Source organism: Rhinolophus sinicus, linkage group LG03 (genome assembly GCF_036562045.2).
Source record: "Rhinolophus sinicus isolate RSC01 linkage group LG03, ASM3656204v1, whole genome shotgun sequence".
Taxonomy (NCBI): Eukaryota; Metazoa; Chordata; class Mammalia; order Chiroptera; family Rhinolophidae; genus Rhinolophus; species Rhinolophus sinicus.
In genome coordinates, this window is record NC_133753.1 from 172,346,594 (window position 1) to 172,364,869 (window position 18,276).

Below are 18,276 nucleotides of genomic sequence, written 5' to 3' on the forward strand. Positions count from 1 at the left end.
ACAGACCTCAGAGAGCACTCTTGACCCTTCTTTTCACTATGTGAGATTATAGAGAGAGGCTGTTTGTGAACCAGGAAATAGACTCTCACTAGACACCAAATCTGCCAGCACCTTGATCTTGAACTTCTCAGCTTCCAGAACTGTGAGGAATACATTTCTGTTGTTGATAAACCACCCACTTTATGGTATTTTGGTTTCAGCAGCCTGAATGGAATAGGGCAGAAAATTGCCTTGGTAAGAGTGGTCAAGATGCATGGGACAACTAGAGGTCAAAAAGCAAACTAGGGAGGTAACCTAAGAGTTTCGGCAAGATTTATTTGACCTCAGTCAGGTTTACTTGTTGCCTTTTTCTAAAAGGTCCTGAATTAAAATCTAATCCATGTATTCTCTATAAACCGAAAAGGGCAAAAACTTGCAGAGGGTTGACTTATTTTATCTAAAACTAAATTTCTTTACATAGGTGTCTGTGTTAAACTAGTTTTATATTACAAGCCTAAGTAGCAGTTCACTTTTCTTTCTACAGAATCATCAAAAGTTTTATTCAATTTAATATTGTCATTATGTATTACTCAATAATTCAGCAAATCTGTAAAGAAAAACAGTTCTTGGAGCACTTTGCTACAGGAAACATCATTGCCTCGTATGCCAAGTGAGTGAGTACCTACATAGTGGAATTTTAGCTAAGGACACATATATAAAGGCATCATGTAAACTTCAGCAATTTTCTTCAAGTTCATTTTGTGTAGACAACTCACTATTTAACTTCTATGTTAATTATAAAGACGAATATTATTCAGATCATGTAATTAAGAACTTTGGACGTATTTGAGTGGAGTAAGAGATAGTTGGATGATGATACAACATACCTGGCAATATCAGGTGAGTTCCATCTAACAGTTACGGAAATTTAAAGGATGGAGGAATTGTCTAATATCTGATCTTAGGAGTGAGTGTTTTTATGAAATACAGGAAGGTTTAAGAAGGAAATATATTTGGAATGACACTTGAAGAACAGATACACATGTGCATTAATATTTCAGAATTTGAAATTGGGGAAGAAAAAGTTTCAAGACAGAATAAAATGGCAGGAGAAACTATAGTCTATTTTGAGGAACACCAAGTTGTCCAGTTTGGCTGGATGATGGAGAATGCAAAAAGAAGAATAGAAAAGAAGTCTTTTACCAGAGGGTAAGGGGGGTGGGGGGTGGGAGATGAGGGTAAGGGGGATCAAATGTTATGGTGATGGAAGGAGAACTGACTCTGGGTGGTGAACACACAATGGGATTTATAGATGATGTAATACAGAATTGTACACCTGAAATCTATGTAATTTTACTAATAATTGTCACCCCAATAAATTTTAAAAATAAATTAAAAAGAAAAAAAGAAAGAAAAGAAGTCTAAAGAGGTAGTGCAGTGTGGTCAGACTGCTCAGAGTTTCAAATATCAGGTATTAGGATTCTGGTCCTAATTGGGTGGTATTCTGAAAAGAGCAACATTGAGCTTTTGAGTAAAGTTGTGTCACTGAGAGGTGAGCTCTAGAATAAGTAACCTGGCAGAATAGTTTAGGAGGAATTATAGGCCCAGTTAAACCATGGATGCAATCTTCAGTTTGAGCGTTCATTGGTCTGGAAGTGGAGCGGTAGCTGCAGACATGGTAAAGAGGTGGAAAGATGGGAAGTATGGACAAGAGACATTTCAGAGATAAGAGCTACAGGTTTTAGCATCTAGGAGAATTGAGGAAGTGTGGGAGAGAGGATACCATCGCTGTGATATGGTGTTCTATTTGGATACTATTAGTAAACATTAGAATACGGAGGCTGGTGGACTAGGGAGCAATCAACACAAAGGAGATGGAAAACCCGCGGTAGTAGATGATATATATGTGATGAAAAAAAAGAGGCTAAGGATAGAACTTCAGATGAGAGTAGGAAGAGAATCACATGGAGGAAAGAGAAAAACTTGCATTGTACTGTGTCCAGGAAACCAGTAGTGGATTGAAAAGAGGTCGTTCAGTTTGGCTGTGAGGACGTTACCGGTGGTCACTGGGAGGAGAACAGAGTTTGTCGGCTGGTTGCATTTACAATCCAGATTGCAAAGATTGAAGTTAATAAGGAGTAAGAAATCAAATGCAGCCAATTTAGACTATCCTAACAATTTTAGTAGGAAAAGAAAAGAGAAAAAGAGCATGGTAGCCTGAGGTCCAAAGCAAACTTCTATTCCTTCCATTTGAGAGTTTTGATCTGTGAATCTCCACATGAAATACTTCAATTTGCAATTTTACTTTATCCACTCACACATTGACTGACAAAGTAAATGCTAAAGGACTTGTGAAATAGATGGGGTCATTAGCCTTGGCTCTAATGAGAAATTATAGTGTTTTTGCTGTAATGGTAAGTTGGCATGTGAATACTTAACATACAAAAAAGCCTTCAGATAATCAGCAGCTTCCACTGTTCATTATCTTATGTTTGGGGTTATTTTCTTGGCAAAAAATACCATTTGGCTGTAAATCTATCATCATTAGGAGAGGAATAAAGATTTTTGAACAGAATACATATTCTCCTTCTGGAAAAATTATAATTGCTCCATCTTAACTTTCCATGTCCTAGCTCTAATTTCCTCCTACACCTTTCTGTTCCGTTAGAACTAAAGGCTTTTTCGACTCATCAGTTGACATTTAAGCTCACCAGCAACTTTCTACACCATAAAAATACAGAGCATTTTGTGTGAAAAAGGTATTCCGTGTCACCAGCCAACACTTCAGAAGGCCTGCAGTGGCTGAAACAGCTCAGCTAGCAAACTTCACAGCATGCTTTGTTCCTCAGCAGTACACATACACCCAAATATTGTTTAGACAGCACTCATGTTCTTGCAGAGCAGACCTGAGCATAATTGCACACAGCATTCCAGTTCTAGCTCTGGAACAATCACCCCTTCATCAGTTCCCAGTAAGACTACTTCTACTTCCAAAAGCAACTGGACACTGTGGTCATATTAATCAGACAAAAATCTCTCCCTCTGGATTGCAGAGTTCAGAAAATTTTTACTATGAAGAGCCAGATAGTAAATATTTTAGGCTTCACAGGCTATAGTCTTTCTGTTGCAACAAGTCAACTCTACTGTTGTAGTACAACAATGTCTGATTGTGTGACTTTATTTCAATAAAACTTTATTTACAAAATAGGTAGCAGGCTAGATTTGCCTCACTGGCTGTAGTCTGCCAAACACTGCTCTAGAAAATTACCCTGAGTGGATATACTATTTAATCATCCATGAAGACCCAAGATGGGGAACCCAAATACATCATTGAAAAGATGTTAGATTCTCAGGCAATGCTAGATCAGTTCTAGTATTTGGATCACAGATATTTGCACTCCATCTCCAGAATTCTTCCATACCACCTTCAGCTCTCTCCACTTGTGTTCTTCCTGTACCAAGGCACACAACCTTCCCACTTCTCTGTCCTCCTCATGGATCACACTGCTTAACAATCCAATTTAGGCTCATCCTATTGGCTACTGACTTTCATCTCTCTAGCTTACGACTTCGAGAATTTGCCCTTAACTCCAAGCACCATGAACTTATGAAAAAATGCATGAATTTTAGGGGAGGTATTGTGCAAGGGCTGACCCTACAAGGTTTGCTTTAGCAGGGATAAATGAAACAAGATCCTGTGGGGAAATAGTGAAATAAAATGAAAAGATTTTGCACAGACCAGTGATGATATGGTTCTATAAACTGTGATTAATTCTGTACATTTAAATCTTTTTAAAATTTGTGATGCATTTAAAAAGTTGTATATGTATATCTGTGTGCATATTTATACAGGGAGACACATATGCTTACACATTATATGACTAAAAGTATTTGTTCCAAATATCAATAGTGTTTTTTTCTGGTTATGAAAAATGATTTTAATTTTCCTCTCCACACTGTTTTATATTTTCTAAATCTTCCTCAATAAGTATTCTATAATCAGAACAAAAATAAGGATCTATACATATTTTACTTAAATGAATACCTTCCTAAAGGAGAAAGCAATTTTAAGCAATTTATTCCCAAACATTTTTTAAAATGGAGTCAGAGATTTCTTTTCTCTGCAGTAGCAATATTTAGTACAATATCCCTTGAATGAGAAAATCATTGAAAATTCAAGACCTTATGTAGTATCTCACTCTTAAGTTTCCGGGTTGTTAATGATTGAAGTTCTGATTTACAAAGGCCAGAGTTCCCACAGAATGTTTATTTTGTGTTTCTCTGAGATATGACAGCATGACCTTGTGTTAGCTAGCAATAGTGAAAAAACCTTTGTTTGGATTATCATATAAACCCTTCTCACTGAAAGAACCTATTGTTTCCTCGGGCCTTTACAGATTCGTTCCCTGGCCAGTACAAACTGTTTAAAGGTGAGCGACTTAATGATTTCATTTGTAGTCTTTATATTTCAAAATTGTAGATTATATATTTCCAACAAACTTATCTTTTCATATGTAAACGTACATGTCAGACTATAGCCATTTCTTTGTCTTTCTTTTAAAATAAGAACTAACTGCTTAAATCTCAAAAGAACCAAAGGTTCATGTTCCCTAAAGAAATTTCCTTCCAGAGAACTACCTTGATGGTTAGAGTTAAAAGTAAAGTAAACATGTCCTTTGGCCAAAAGATCAATCGTGTGCCTAGACTCCCCAATCTGCCCTAGCAATGGTAAATATCATTCCTTGAGCCCCTGGGAATGCACAGAAGAAAAAAGAATAAGAAATAAGAGATTCGAGAAGATTACAAGGAGATGGAAAGCAAGAACCTGCATTTGGGGACAAACTAGATCATCATCTGAACCTGTAGGTAAGATGTGTGAACAGCCGTACAGACAGATCGGTCATGTGAGTCAAGGATATCGGAGGGTGACAGGTCAAAATAAGACGGACTTCACATTACACTAGAATTCTCTAATTGCTCACAAAGCCATTTTTAATAGTTCAATGAAATCACTGATGTTTAGAGTTCAAGAGGGGATGGCAATTATGAGAAAACTGCAGAATTCCTGCCCTCCTACCATGGCCCTGTCATGGGAAATTTTTCTTAACTATCTTCCTCTATCACTGAGTTTTCTTTTGTTCAATGTGTGGATAAAAAATGTATGGTAATGAGTCAAATGTCCTCATATGAATTCAGATATCTCCAAAATGCCTACAGATGATAGAAATTAATAAATAAGGAACCATTTGATATTATATGCTGGGCCATGAATAAAAACAAAATTAGAAAAATAATTATCTTTATTTGAATGAAAATTATCTTTTTAACATAAAACGATTTTCCCTCATAACAATAAAATGTTATAAAAAGAGAAGCTACCCATTAGCTCTTTTATTAGCTCTCCTCAAATAAGAAGCTTTGACGTACCATCTTAATTTAGTGCATTTTCCAAATTGCCTCAGAACAGTTATATCCAAAGAAGAGATCAGAATATTTTATAAGGGTTCTGTTCTTGCTGTTTTGATGATAATTGAAATAAAATCCACCCATACTTGTCAAGCTCTTGGAAGTTAAAACAGATAGTCAGCTGAGCACTGAGAACTGGTAATCTGTCGTTCAACTTCTCTCAATCATTTACCTGCTGATTCCACAAAATGCTTTAAGAATTGGTTTTCTCTAAATTGAGAGAATTATTCTGGAAGATATCTATCTCTTCAAAAGCAATGAGAAAAAAACAAATAAAGAAACAACAACAAAACCCTCTGATTAGGTTTCCTTGTTGAAGTGATTCCTGTATAGGGAAGAACACAATTTAGGAGTGGAGGGTGGGGGATGAGCGGTGGTTAAAAAAGAAACTTCACATTATTTAGGAACCTCAGCTCCTGAGGGCCTTTAAAACACCACCCAATCTGGATTTCAGGTCTGATGTTTAGAACACACACATTTCTGTTCGATCCCAGCCCAAATTCGATCTGAACACTCTATCCTAATGCCTTACCCTTCCTTCTGTGCTGCTAAGGACAACCAGGAAAGGTGAGTTACCAGTAAACTAAGAGCAGCAGGCAAATGCAGCGATCATTTTTATGATTGAAATAGCCTAGAACTGTAGCAACTTGTCTATAAATTGGACAAAAAAGCTTGGATGAAAAGCATGAGAAGCATCTTCAGTTGCTGTCTACCCTCCTCAGACAAAGATAATGAATTCTATTTCTTTGTATCTCATGCAATACCTAGCAGCACACAATGGATACTCAAATGTGTGTTGATTCCATTTGAAGTTGAAGGACATATTTAGCCACATGTCAATAAATTTGGTTGCTTTTATTCCAGTGTCTTTCTCTGAGCTTGTAGGAAAGTTCAAAAAGCTTACTTATTTATTAAAAAGAAATGTTCTAATTTTTGAGCATATTGGAGAAACAATTTTTATATCTGATTTCAAGCTTTTGGCTTGAACAAAAATTTATAAAATGATGAACCCCATTTTTTTACTGAAGTATTCTTTCATCATAACTAAGAAATGTAAAGTAACCACATTAAAATATAATCAGAATCTCACCTGAGACACTTGGAGCCATATTTCAGTAAGGCAATTTGGCAATATCAATCAAAAGTTTAAGTTTACATATTGTTTGAGCCATTTTACTGCTAGGAATATACATGCTGGCCCCATGCATATATTACAAAAGTATGCTAACATACATTGCAAAGGTATTGATTGCAGTGTGTGTATATACTAAATGCCCACAATTAAGATAATGGTTAAGTCCAATATAATGCATCCATGTGGTATAAAACTATGTAGCCACTAAAAGGAATTAACTATATATGCATCTATTTGTACAAAAATAACTTCAAAGTATATTCTGATGTGAAAAAAGCAAAGTGCAGAGTAATATACATCATATATTCTCTTTGTTGTATATATATTTAAAGAACATGCATACATATATATGAGCAAAATGGAACATGCATATGTGTATATATGTAAGCTGATGTGTGGGAAGTTTTTCCCTTCATTGGATACCCACAAAAAGACAAAACAGTGATTATGTGTGGGTAGAGGTTCTGGCAACAAGTAGCAGACAACTCAGGCCTTATACTTTTCTTTCTCTTCTGTTTAAACTTTTCAAATATAAGCATGTATTATTTGTAATTTTTGAATGTCAGCAGAATTTTTCTGGTTGGTTATATTTTGAAACATCTTACTTTTCTTCTTCATACATTTCTATATTTTTAGATCACAATAGATGTTTTCAAATAAATAAGAGGTGGACTAACTAAATAAATTACAATGTTTAAAAATAAATCTGACTCTCAAGAGATCTAGTTTTTTATTTCAATCAACTATTACAACAAATTAGAGATAAGCCACTGATACTACAAACTATCACTCTTGCTAAAACAATGGATGAGAATTGAACAGACAAGTTCATTTCCAAAATCTATGAAATATCCTTAATCTGGCAGAGCTATTAAGAATAGTATTACAGAAGTTGCTGTATTAATAGACTCAAATTACATTATTCAGACTTTGCTAGAACCCATTTGTAAACTGTTTCTTCTACTTAAAATCAACTTAACAATATTTATTTATTATACATTATGCTTGCTCTCATTAGTCTAAAAGCTGAAATGAACAAAACAAGAAAAAAAGATTTACCACCATGCTGTTTGAATTCTAATGGTGAAGGAAAAAGAGATCTTTATTTAAACTTAAATAATATTGTATATATAGGAGGGAATATACACCAGAGAAAAATAAAGCAGTGAAGGAGGAGAGGAAACACTCGTGGGAAACTGAAATTTCCAATGAGGTGATCAGGGATCTGATTTTATTTCTAAGATGAAAAGCAACTAAAGCCACATGTCTAAATCACTTTGAATATGAATAGTCTTACTCAATATCAAAACATATTTTCAATCTTCACATGATCTTCGCTGTAATGCAAGGAGCCCCTAATTTTGAAAAATGCATGACCAACAGCTACAATGAAATTTGCAAAATTATTGTTATTACTAATTTGAAAAGCTAATGCTTATTGAGTGATGATTCTATGCCAAAGATTGTTTCAAGCACTTTATATGAGTTTTCTTACTGAATCCTAAAAAATGCCTTATGAAGAAGGTTAAAGTATTATTCCTATTTTATAAATAATGAAACTGAAACAGAGAAAATAGGTGAATGGCATTTTACTTCTTTAAATGGAAGTTAGTATACTAATTATACCAGTATTTACTCTATGTATTTAATCATGTTGCATGTTTTGTTAGAGATATGAAGATCAAAATGGCAATATTAGGGGGCAGAGATGGTTTTCCAGATTCCTTTCAATAATTCACAGATCCTCAGGGCACCACAGCACACAGCGGGGATCTACAGGTCAAATTTTTCCCTGGCATTCAGCCACATCTGGACAAATCCTCTCATGGCCTGAGGGGTGGAGTTCCAGGCATCTAGAGATGCTCCAGTAGCACAATAATTAGCGTTACTAGAAATTCAGTGCTGGGATGCACCTCATCTAAGGATGAGGAGTTCTGGGCTTTTACTTGTCATGTAACCTCAATGCTATTACACCTCCTTCAGCGTCAGTTGTATCATCCATAAAATGAGGGCGTTTTACCTGCAGATTTCAAAGACCCATTCCAGCTCTAACTTCTATGACTCTGTAAGTAGACACAATCAAAAAGTGAACTCTGTCTTTAGCAGGTTTACAGGATGTCAGGAAGCTAGATCTTCCAGCAGAATGGTCCTGACACCTTCCCCAGCCCCAGAAAAGTATGAAAAACTGAAATGTACTTGAGGGTCCTATCCACACAAAATGAGCAGTTGTTCTGAAAAGTATAAGTTTTCCCATTTTGGAATGAAATGGGTTACAATATTTACTACATACTTTGTCTTGTAGCCTGTCACTAACAGTTCAGAGAAACTCATACTGGGGGTTGTAACCATGGGAACATCCACCCTAAAAATCTTTAGAAATGAGATTTGTACTGATGAACATGTGAATTTATAGGTGTTAACTTGCTTCAAGGAAGGCAGGGAGATACAGATGTTTTCTAAGATAATATCTAAGTCTGTAACTGAGAATGATTTGTAAAGTTTTATCCCTAATAGGTGTTTGGTATATGTTATATTATTCCTCTTCAGGGCCTGGAGACTCTCAAGGCATGGCCAGACAGTCCATCTTATATTTCATCCTGTTGAGTGCTCTGATTGACAAGAGCCAAGCCTGTTTCTGTGATCATTACCCATGGACTTCATGGTCCAGCTGCTCGAAAACCTGCAATTCTGGAACCCAGAGCCGAAGGAGGTGGGTGTGAGCTAGGCAGCTTTTCTGTGTCCCCTGGGAAACCTTGAGGACAGAGTTAGCAATATCAAAAGTGCTACACTAAGCAATGGGGAAAAACAATGTCTCAAAGTAAGAACTCATAAATTTGGATGGAATTTGAGGTCTTTTCTGCATAAGGCTGAATGGAAGTCTACTTTTCTCTCATAAAATTGACTAGTTGAAAAGAAATTTAATTAAGAACCAGCAATATTTTCAGTTGACTATTTAACTTGCTTAGAATGAGTACTCAAGCTTCTTTTCAATCCCCATAGAACTCTGCTTGCCTCCAGTTAGTGAGTTAATTATAGAGAATTTTCTACTCATTAAACTGAGTCGAACAGGACCTCAATTGAGCAGCACTGTTAGCTGTTAGCTTGATTGTTGGCATGTATAAGAAGGCGGGAAAACTGTATTTACTTGATAACATTTAATCTGTCTTTTCACCAATTCAGATTACTTGTCCCCAGGTTTTTGTTTTTGTTTTTTAATCTATTGGGTGTTTCTGTTCTATGGAGATGCTCACACGACTTGGGAGAGAAAGGCATATATTTAATGTGTTTTAACTAGTTGAGTATTTTTTTAGAGACCTATTTTAGAAACCTATTTTTGTATATGTAGTACGAGTCTCATTAAAATCACCAGTTGACTTCCCCAGTAAACTATCCACTAAGGATGTAAAAACAGATTTGTTTATAATGCTCCTCTACTCAAGAGTCCCTCAGTAGCTCTCTTACTGTCTACCAAATAAAGTACAACAATATATCCAGTTCCTCACAATCATGCACTTCTCAAGCCCATTCCATATGGACATGTCGTTCTCTTCCACCTCTAATCTTTGCACATGATGTTCCCTCCACATGCCCTTCCTTTTGTTGCCTGGAGAATTCACATGAATTTTTCAAGATGTATCTTTCACGTTACCTTCCCTTTGACTTGTTTGGCCCTACACCACTCTGATTCCATCTCATAATCATTGTACTTTCCACATTGCGTTGTCATTTTTTAAGCAATTTGCATGGTTCTTCTTTCCTTTCTTTCCCTTCCAGTCCCTTCCAGGAATTCCATCAGGGCCAGCTTCATGGTGCGTGATCTGTACAGAAGCACAGGACCCTATATTTAGAGGGCTCCATGTTTGGCTTAATGCTCTGCCATCACTGTCTTAAAATTCTTAACAATTTTTGAATAAGAGGCCCCCCATTTTCATTTTGCACTGGGCCCCACAAATTACATAACTGTTTCTGAGTTCCATTAAGTGGTAAGAACTGCACATGTGCAACCTACGTAATTTTCCATGAAAACCTTCTTTCCTTTTACTCACTGTAGTTAATGCTCAATGGTATTATTCTTATAAGTCTCGAGCCACGGTGAATATACTCATTCTAAGCAGCTTTTTCCTCACTATTTCAGACAAATAGTAATGGATGCGTACTATCTGGGGAACTCTTGTGAGCAGCTTTGCATCAAGCAGGAGACCAGAGAATGTAACTGGCAAACTTGTCCTATCAACTGCCTTCTGGGAGATTATGGACCATGGTCAGACTGTGACCCTTGTGTTGAAAAACAGGTAGGTAACACATGGGCATATTCAGGAAATCTGAATCACAATAAACATGCTTGGATTCCCTGAAAGCCTCAACAATCACAGAAATGCTGAACTTCTTCAACTTCTGAAAATAAACTTTCCCACCTTCCATTAAGGGAAAATTTCATTCAGCAATTTTTTGGGGGGTGAGGGGGACAGGAATTCATTTTACATGTTTCACTGTTGTGTGACCACCAAAGGAAATTCTGCCCCCGGTTTTGGTACTGAATGTGCCCAGCTCTGATAGCTCAGGAAACAAAAGCAGGTGTTAGAAAATCGGTATTTGAGTCCAAGGTTTAAAATCAGACAGAGATGAGGAACACTAATCCAAAGCCTGACTCCTTGCCCTTCTTCTAACTTCCCTCTTTCTGCAGGAAAGTCCCTCCATTTGTTTATTGTTCCCAGTTGCAATATTTACCCACCTCAAGCACTTTCCTGTAAGGACATTGCCCGTGTGAACCTCAGTCAGGGCAGGTGTTGAGCATGAATACGTTAGGGAAGAAAAAGAAACTCATTTGTGGAGCACCCACTTTCTGAGATAAACTGTTCCAGGCCCTTTACATATATTACTTTATACAAACTTCACATCACATTGTGGTTTTCTACCCACAGGAAGAAGTTATGGCTCTTTAGGAGTTAAGTAATTTACCCAAAAATATACCACTAATGAATGTAGAGCTACACTTTGTACTTGGATTTTTCTGACATCAAAGTCAGTACTTTTTACTATTCTTCCTTAACTCTCTGTTTTACTACTCACCATTTAAAATCGTTTAAAGTAGAGACTGTGTCAACCTTGGTTTCCATGGTGACTTCCTTGTGCAAAAGAACCCCCAAATCCTTGCACATTTATTACTCACATCATACTACCTTTGAGATATAGAAGGGCTATTGTTATTACCTGGAAGAATCTGCACTCAGGAGATGCTCAGTAATTATTTGTGCATTTGATTTCTATTTAATTGGGAATCACGTGATTTCAGTTAGAAGTTTTAGAAAGCTTTTTGCCCTACTTCCTCATTTTAAGGAAACTGGGGCCTAGAGAGGGGATGACTTCCTTAAAGACACACAATAATGGAATTGGAAAAATCATCAGTTAGTTTAGGAAACACCACTATGGTTAAAATCACTATTGTGATTTTTAAGCCCAGTTTTCTTAGATACGTTTTGGCTTTGACCATGCCTCAGAGTTACTCATCTTTCTCTCCTTTTCTTTCAGTTTAAGGTTAGATCCATTTTGCGCCCCAGTCAGTTTGGAGGACAACCATGTACTGAGCCCCTGGTGACTTTTCAACCATGCATTCCCTCTAAACTCTGCAACATCGAAGAGGTTGACTGCAAGAATAAATTTCGCTGTGACAGTGGTAATGTGCTTTTGGAAAATGTTCAGCCTTTACTAAAATGACTTGAGTAAAACAAAGTTATTCCAATTGACTCCAGTAAAAGCTGTGATAGAGACGTCCCACCATATTTTAAGCATGGGGAGTTGGGGGTGTTATGCTACTAATTACCAAGCTACTCATGTGTGAAATTACAGCTTTCAAGTTATAACCATCTTGACCACTTACACGATTCATTTGCTCATCAAGTACTGGTGCCCAGGTCCCTAAATTGTTATAAGGCAGGAGGAAGAGAGAGGAGAAGAAAAAGGAGAAGTAGGCAGATACATTTTTAAATTGGCTATTAGTAAGCACAAATCTATAATCAGAATAAGCAATTGAAAAGGAGCAACAGATTTAAGAGATTTTTCAATATAGTTTATTAAGATATTACTATTAATATTAAGATATTATATCAGGAGGATGACTAGAGATGATGTGACAAATTTTCTGGGGTGGTCCATTGGTGGCTCCAAAGGTAATTGCAAGAGGAAACTGCAAATGATTTAAATGATGGCAACAGTCCCTTCAAGTCCAATACTCATTCAGATTCAGAAATTCTAATATTTAAGTTTCATTGGATTATAATCAAATCTTGAATATAGTACTTTATATATTATTTTGCTAATTAATAGCTCTCCAACGCTCACCACTTTAAACAATCTAGATCAGATTTCTGCAAACATTTTCAGTAAAAGTCTAGTCTAGATGATAAATATCTTAGGCTTTGCAGGTTCTCAATTCTGATATCGCAGCATCAAAGCTGCCAAAGACAGTATATCAACAAATGAACGTGGCTGTGTTCCAATAAAGTTTTATTTACAAAAACAGGCCACAGGTTAGTTTTAGTCCATGAGCCATAGATCACTGACCTCTTATCTAAATAGTCAATTTGAAATTAAAATTAGAGTTCAGATGAATACAATTTACATCACTGCTGTGTACTCTGGAATATACTGACAAGTAAAGTATTTATACTGGATAGCAGAATTTCAAATTCCATAGAAAATTGACCTTGGATACAATGTTTTCCTCCTCTTACTTCTTGCTTCCTCTCTTCAGTTTTCCCAGTATTTTCTGAATGTCAGACATAAATGCGGTTGTCAGGGTTTTCCCTCTGTGCTCCCCAAACTTGAGTTAAAATGGTGGGATGTGGGCAAGAAGATATAGATCATACCTACATGAGTAGGGCATATAAGCAATTGACCAAAAAAAAAGAGGGAATGTAAGAAAAATCTTCATGGCAATGACTGAGAGGAATATACATCCAGAATATTAAGATAAAGACTTAGAAAAGAAATGTAACTATTTGAAGCTGGTAGGAAAGTTTTTAGAACAAATTACCAGGAAGAAGTCCTTTATTCAATGGATGATAAGTCTATGAAATTTATTACAAAAGAGTTTTGTTGGGGCCCAAAATATTCACAAGATTGAGGATGGTTTAAAAACATCGACAGACCACCAATTCATAATGAGCAACTTCAGGAAAATTAGTGGTGTATATACAGCTGATCTCTAGTTGATCAGCAATATGTCCACAGCCACTGATTAAACACAAACAAATAAACATCTGCAGTGGCTGGTAAGCAGCTACTACCCTGACTTCCCTGTGTAACCCCTGCCCTGTTTCCTTCACCAGGAATCCCTCGATTTTCCCAGGATTCAGCCATTAACTGGTTAATCCCTGGCACAGATGTGGTTGGCAACCATTCTGATTGGGTGGTGACATAGCCTATTGGTTGTTAAACATTCTGCTAAAAATGATGTATTATTATGCTCTCCTGAAAACATCCACTAATGCCACTCTCAAAGGGAATAAAAGGCTAGATGGTCTGTTACTTGTCTGACTCAAGATGATGTTCGGCCCTCAATTAACAAAGAACTGTCTGTCCTAAAGAGAGTTTCCCTCTCCTCTTTCCTCCTGCATAGTTGCTGTTCAGAGTCCTCAAGACTAAGTCTATTATTTTAATGTATATCTTTGAGAATTACCAATGAGTGTAATTCCCATCCTCTGTGCCAACTTCTCTCCCAAAGTCCTAATTTTAAGCATTAGAAGACTAGATAATTTGCAGCTGGTTATAAAAATGATGTCATTGCAGTAACACAAATCAGTTCAAGTACATAGATAGGAGAAACATGTACAATTTCTAAATGATTGCACAGCTCCAGGTGTAAGTGTATATATATTATGTACATGTGCTGGCTAAATGTTGACTTCTGCAAATCCTGCTCTATTTAAATTGCCCTTCATCTTTCCCATCCCTTCTTTGTATAGGATATATGTATGGCTTATAATATCTTTCCCTCGTGCTTCCTACACCACTGAGTTTTCGTGGCCTGGAACCATTATTAGCTGTGTTCCTTGAGATCTATATCACTCCTGCCACTTATTCCTAACATCACTCAAGAGATGTCCTCTTGTTTTCATCCCTACCCTTGCTAATAGGTCTTCTCCAGTATCCCTAGAAGTATCAAATGGGTAGAATTTCTTGTATCCTAACAAATTTGGTAACCTGCTCACAAAGTTAAGCTAATGAGAACTGTATCCTGCATGTGTATCCCGACGTCTATTTGATGAAACAGTTTTTTTTCAGTGTAACTATATCAAAAATTAGCATTTGCTAAAGTTTGTGCCAAGTTCAAAACATTTTAAAACTGTAATATTTGGGGTTTTCTGTTAGTAACGGCATCTCTATTTTAAACTAAATTACCCATTCTGTTTTGCCCTGAAAAAAAACCAAACAAATAAAAAACTAGAGATGTGCTCTTTTAAAAACAGCATCTTTCAGGTTATATCCTGGGATTAACAGAAATTCAACTCCCTCTATATTTTCAGTCTTGTATGATTCTGGGGCTCATAACTATAATTCTTTATAATAATGGTCTAGATACAATGCAAGATTTTCGATAATCAAAGGAGGACTTAATTACCTTTGTTACACTCTCTGAGTGAAGATTATTAACCAAAAGAGTTGAAACTAAGTGCTTTCTGGGGAATTTTCTATTAATAGAAAAATTTATTCAACAGAATACTCAATTTCCCCAAGCATTTCAGCTAGTAAAGGTAATCATGTGTAGCTGTAGTGAGATGCAAACCACAACCTAAAATAGTTAACCAGATAATCTTGAGTCAAACATTTAATCATTGTCAGTGAGACCTGTACATAAACGGTAGGACACCAGCACCCCTTATTACACGCAAGAGGGTAAGGAACAGGAGACGGGCTGTCTTTGCACATGAGGCACTTGAATTTCTGTAATATATAGTTACTGATTCCAAGGATCTTTAGGAAATTCAGCATGTTTAAAAGAGAAAAGAATTATGTGAGTACATGAAGTTTGTACTATCTCCTAAATTCAATCATGTAACCTGCTTCTTAATACTGTAGCACCTAGGCATTTAACTTGTCAAAAAAACTAGATGTAATAAATTAATTGTAGTAAATAATTATATACTATAATTATATATAGTGAATATGTAATAAAATATGTAGTAATCATGTATAGTCACATAATTATGTATAGTAAAATGCACAGATAATAAATGTGCAATTTTATTTTGATGAATGCATGCATCCATGTAAACAACCCCTAATTAAGGTGTAAAAATTTTCCATAAACCCAAAGACACTCCATTTTTCCTCTTTTCAGTGAATCCCTCTCCTTATTCTTGAACATCATATAAAGGAATCACATGCATGATGCTTACGTGTCTGGTTTCTTTCACTCAACATAAAATTTGAGATTCAGCCTTGTAACTGTATATACTAGTGGATGTGTGGATGTGTGGGTGTGTTTGTAAAGCTACAGTTTTTTGAGTAAAAACAGTAACCTTGAATCTGCTATCCAAATTCTAAACCTACTGTTCATTTTCTCCTACAGAACATGCTTCTACAGAATGTTCACTGTAATGGGAATAGGATTCTAGAATTAGTTACCTTATTTAAGACTATCAGACCAATGTTGACTAAATAATCTATGGTGACTCTTTTAATCCTAAAAAAATAACAGAAAATATCAGTTTGTCATTCCATTTCCATGTGTTCCTAAATCTTTATCAAAAATAATGAAAACTTAGGTGGGTACTAGACTTATCAGGGGGATTGCTTCATATGTTATATAAATGTCTAACCACTATATGCTGTACACCTGAAACTAATATAATATTGAATGTCACCTGTAATTGAAAAACTTTTTTTTTTTTTAATTTTAAGTGCATGATCTTGGATGAGTCCCTTTAAAAAATAATAAAAACTTGCTTTTAACTTTTCCTTGAAATTTAAGGCACTAATGTTTCAAATTAATAAATACTGTCTTAAATGATCACTTATTGTCAATGTTGTTTGCTTTTCTTGACTAGGCCGCTGCATTGCCAGCAAGTTAGAATGCAATGGAGAAAATGACTGTGGAGACAATTCAGATGAAAGAAATTGTGGGAGAACAAAACAAGTATGCCCACGGAAGTATGATCCAATCCCTAATGCCCAGATAATGGGCACTGGGTATGTAACATCTTTTTATCATTTGGGGAAATAGAGAGTTCTCAGAACTAATGAGATGGAAGCAGCAGTGAAGCAATGAGATATGCCATTGTCCGCCTCCTCATTAACCTTATTACTCCCACCAGCCTTGTCTCTGACACTTGGCTACTATTCTCTGGAAGCATGTGGCCATGAGCCTCACTCCTAGAGAATAACATAATTTGGCATTTTCACATTTACTCTGTACCAGGCAATGTTATGGGCCCTTCATAAATGTTATTCATTTAATTCTCATACATCCTCTGACTGCTCTGGAGTGAATCAGGACAAACTGGTGGGAGGCCATCTACTCACATGCCAGGATGGATTCCTGGGGCTAGTTCTTGAGTGGCTGAGTAATCACTCCAAGATGCCAGGAGCAAATGGAGAAAGAAGGTATCAGAAAAGCATGCCTAAGAGTGTGTTGAAAGTCAAAACACTAGAAAAGCAAAACCAGTCTTCCAGTGCAAGAGTCAAGCTCCAAGTCAATAATGGGAGACAAGGCCAGAAGGAAAGGAGTTACACAAACATGGGGAAAAGGGGATGATAAAAAACAGTGGTGTGGAAAACTTAAGAGAGTTAGAGGTGAAACGAACATAACGAAACTTCCTCTCACGTTGACGATATGATTCATGGGAAGATCATTACAGTTTAAAGACAGAAGGTCAGACTTTCTTTACCATCTGGTTCTTGTTCAACTTACAAACCAAGAAACTGTGCCCCAGGAAAGTTCAATAACCTGTCCAATTCTACCAATTAGTAAATTGTGGAAACAGGACTCAAATCCAGATTTCAAAACCTGTTATTTCCAACATTTCATGCTGACTCAGGACAATAACCACCTTAAAAAAAAAAAATGGAAGAAACCTCAGGAGACCATGCAACCCTCCTCTCAATCTTTGAATAGTGCTCAGAAATTCTAATATTCCTATTTCAGAAATTCTAATGTTCCTATTTCAAGTCATGAGGGCATAGAGGTTTAGTAAGGGATTCTAAATTCGTTATACTGAACAAATGACTTAGAAAACTTTAGAAAATGTAAGAGAACTCAATGGAAATAGAAGACCTAAGCTTTAGTTGGAAGCATAAGAAAAATTAGTAAAGATAATCTCCTGTACTCTCCGGTTCCCATGATAAAGAAATCTCCCTTCGATTTTTGGCCAGAAGGCAAATCATTTGCTATAGGCTTTTATTGCTTCCTATTGAACTTCTTTTTAAAAAAAATATATTCACTTATCCTGCCAGACTTGCATAATATGAAGCTTTGAGGCACCAAAGACAAAAAGCAGCAGTTGCAAATACAACTTTCATTAGAATATGTGATTAGAATAAAAACCAGAAGTTACTGAACCAAACTCAAGGACAGCAGTAAAACGGAACAGCCATTAGTCTGGAAGTAAAGGGAACCAGGCTCTAGACCTAGTTCTGCATTGACTCACTGTATCATAACCAAGTTATTGAACATCTATGGGCTGCAGTTTCCTCAC

The 18,276-nt window shown here is 36.3% G+C and overlaps 1 protein-coding gene across 6 annotated transcripts in view; it reads left to right on the plus strand.

Moving 5' to 3' along the window:
- Positions 1-4,254: 4,254 nt before the first annotated feature.
- Positions 4,255-18,276, plus strand: part of C6 (complement C6) — a 65,902-nt gene continuing 51,880 nt past the window's right edge. For 2 of the 6 annotated variants that reach the window (XM_074328966.1, XM_019748550.2), the window contains exons 1-5: positions 4,640-4,845; positions 9,128-9,290; positions 10,716-10,872; positions 12,110-12,254; positions 16,630-16,771. In XM_074328966.1, coding sequence (XP_074185067.1) covers positions 9,148-9,290; positions 10,716-10,872; positions 12,110-12,254; positions 16,630-16,771 — 587 coding nt within the window. In that variant the 5' untranslated portion in view covers positions 4,640-4,845; positions 9,128-9,147. Of the gene's footprint in view, positions 4,410-4,638; positions 4,846-9,127; positions 9,291-10,715; positions 10,873-12,109; positions 12,255-16,629; positions 16,772-18,276 lie in introns of those variants that run through there. The other 4 variants (XM_019748555.2, XM_019748551.2, XM_019748554.2 and 1 more) reach the window with 4 other exon arrangements.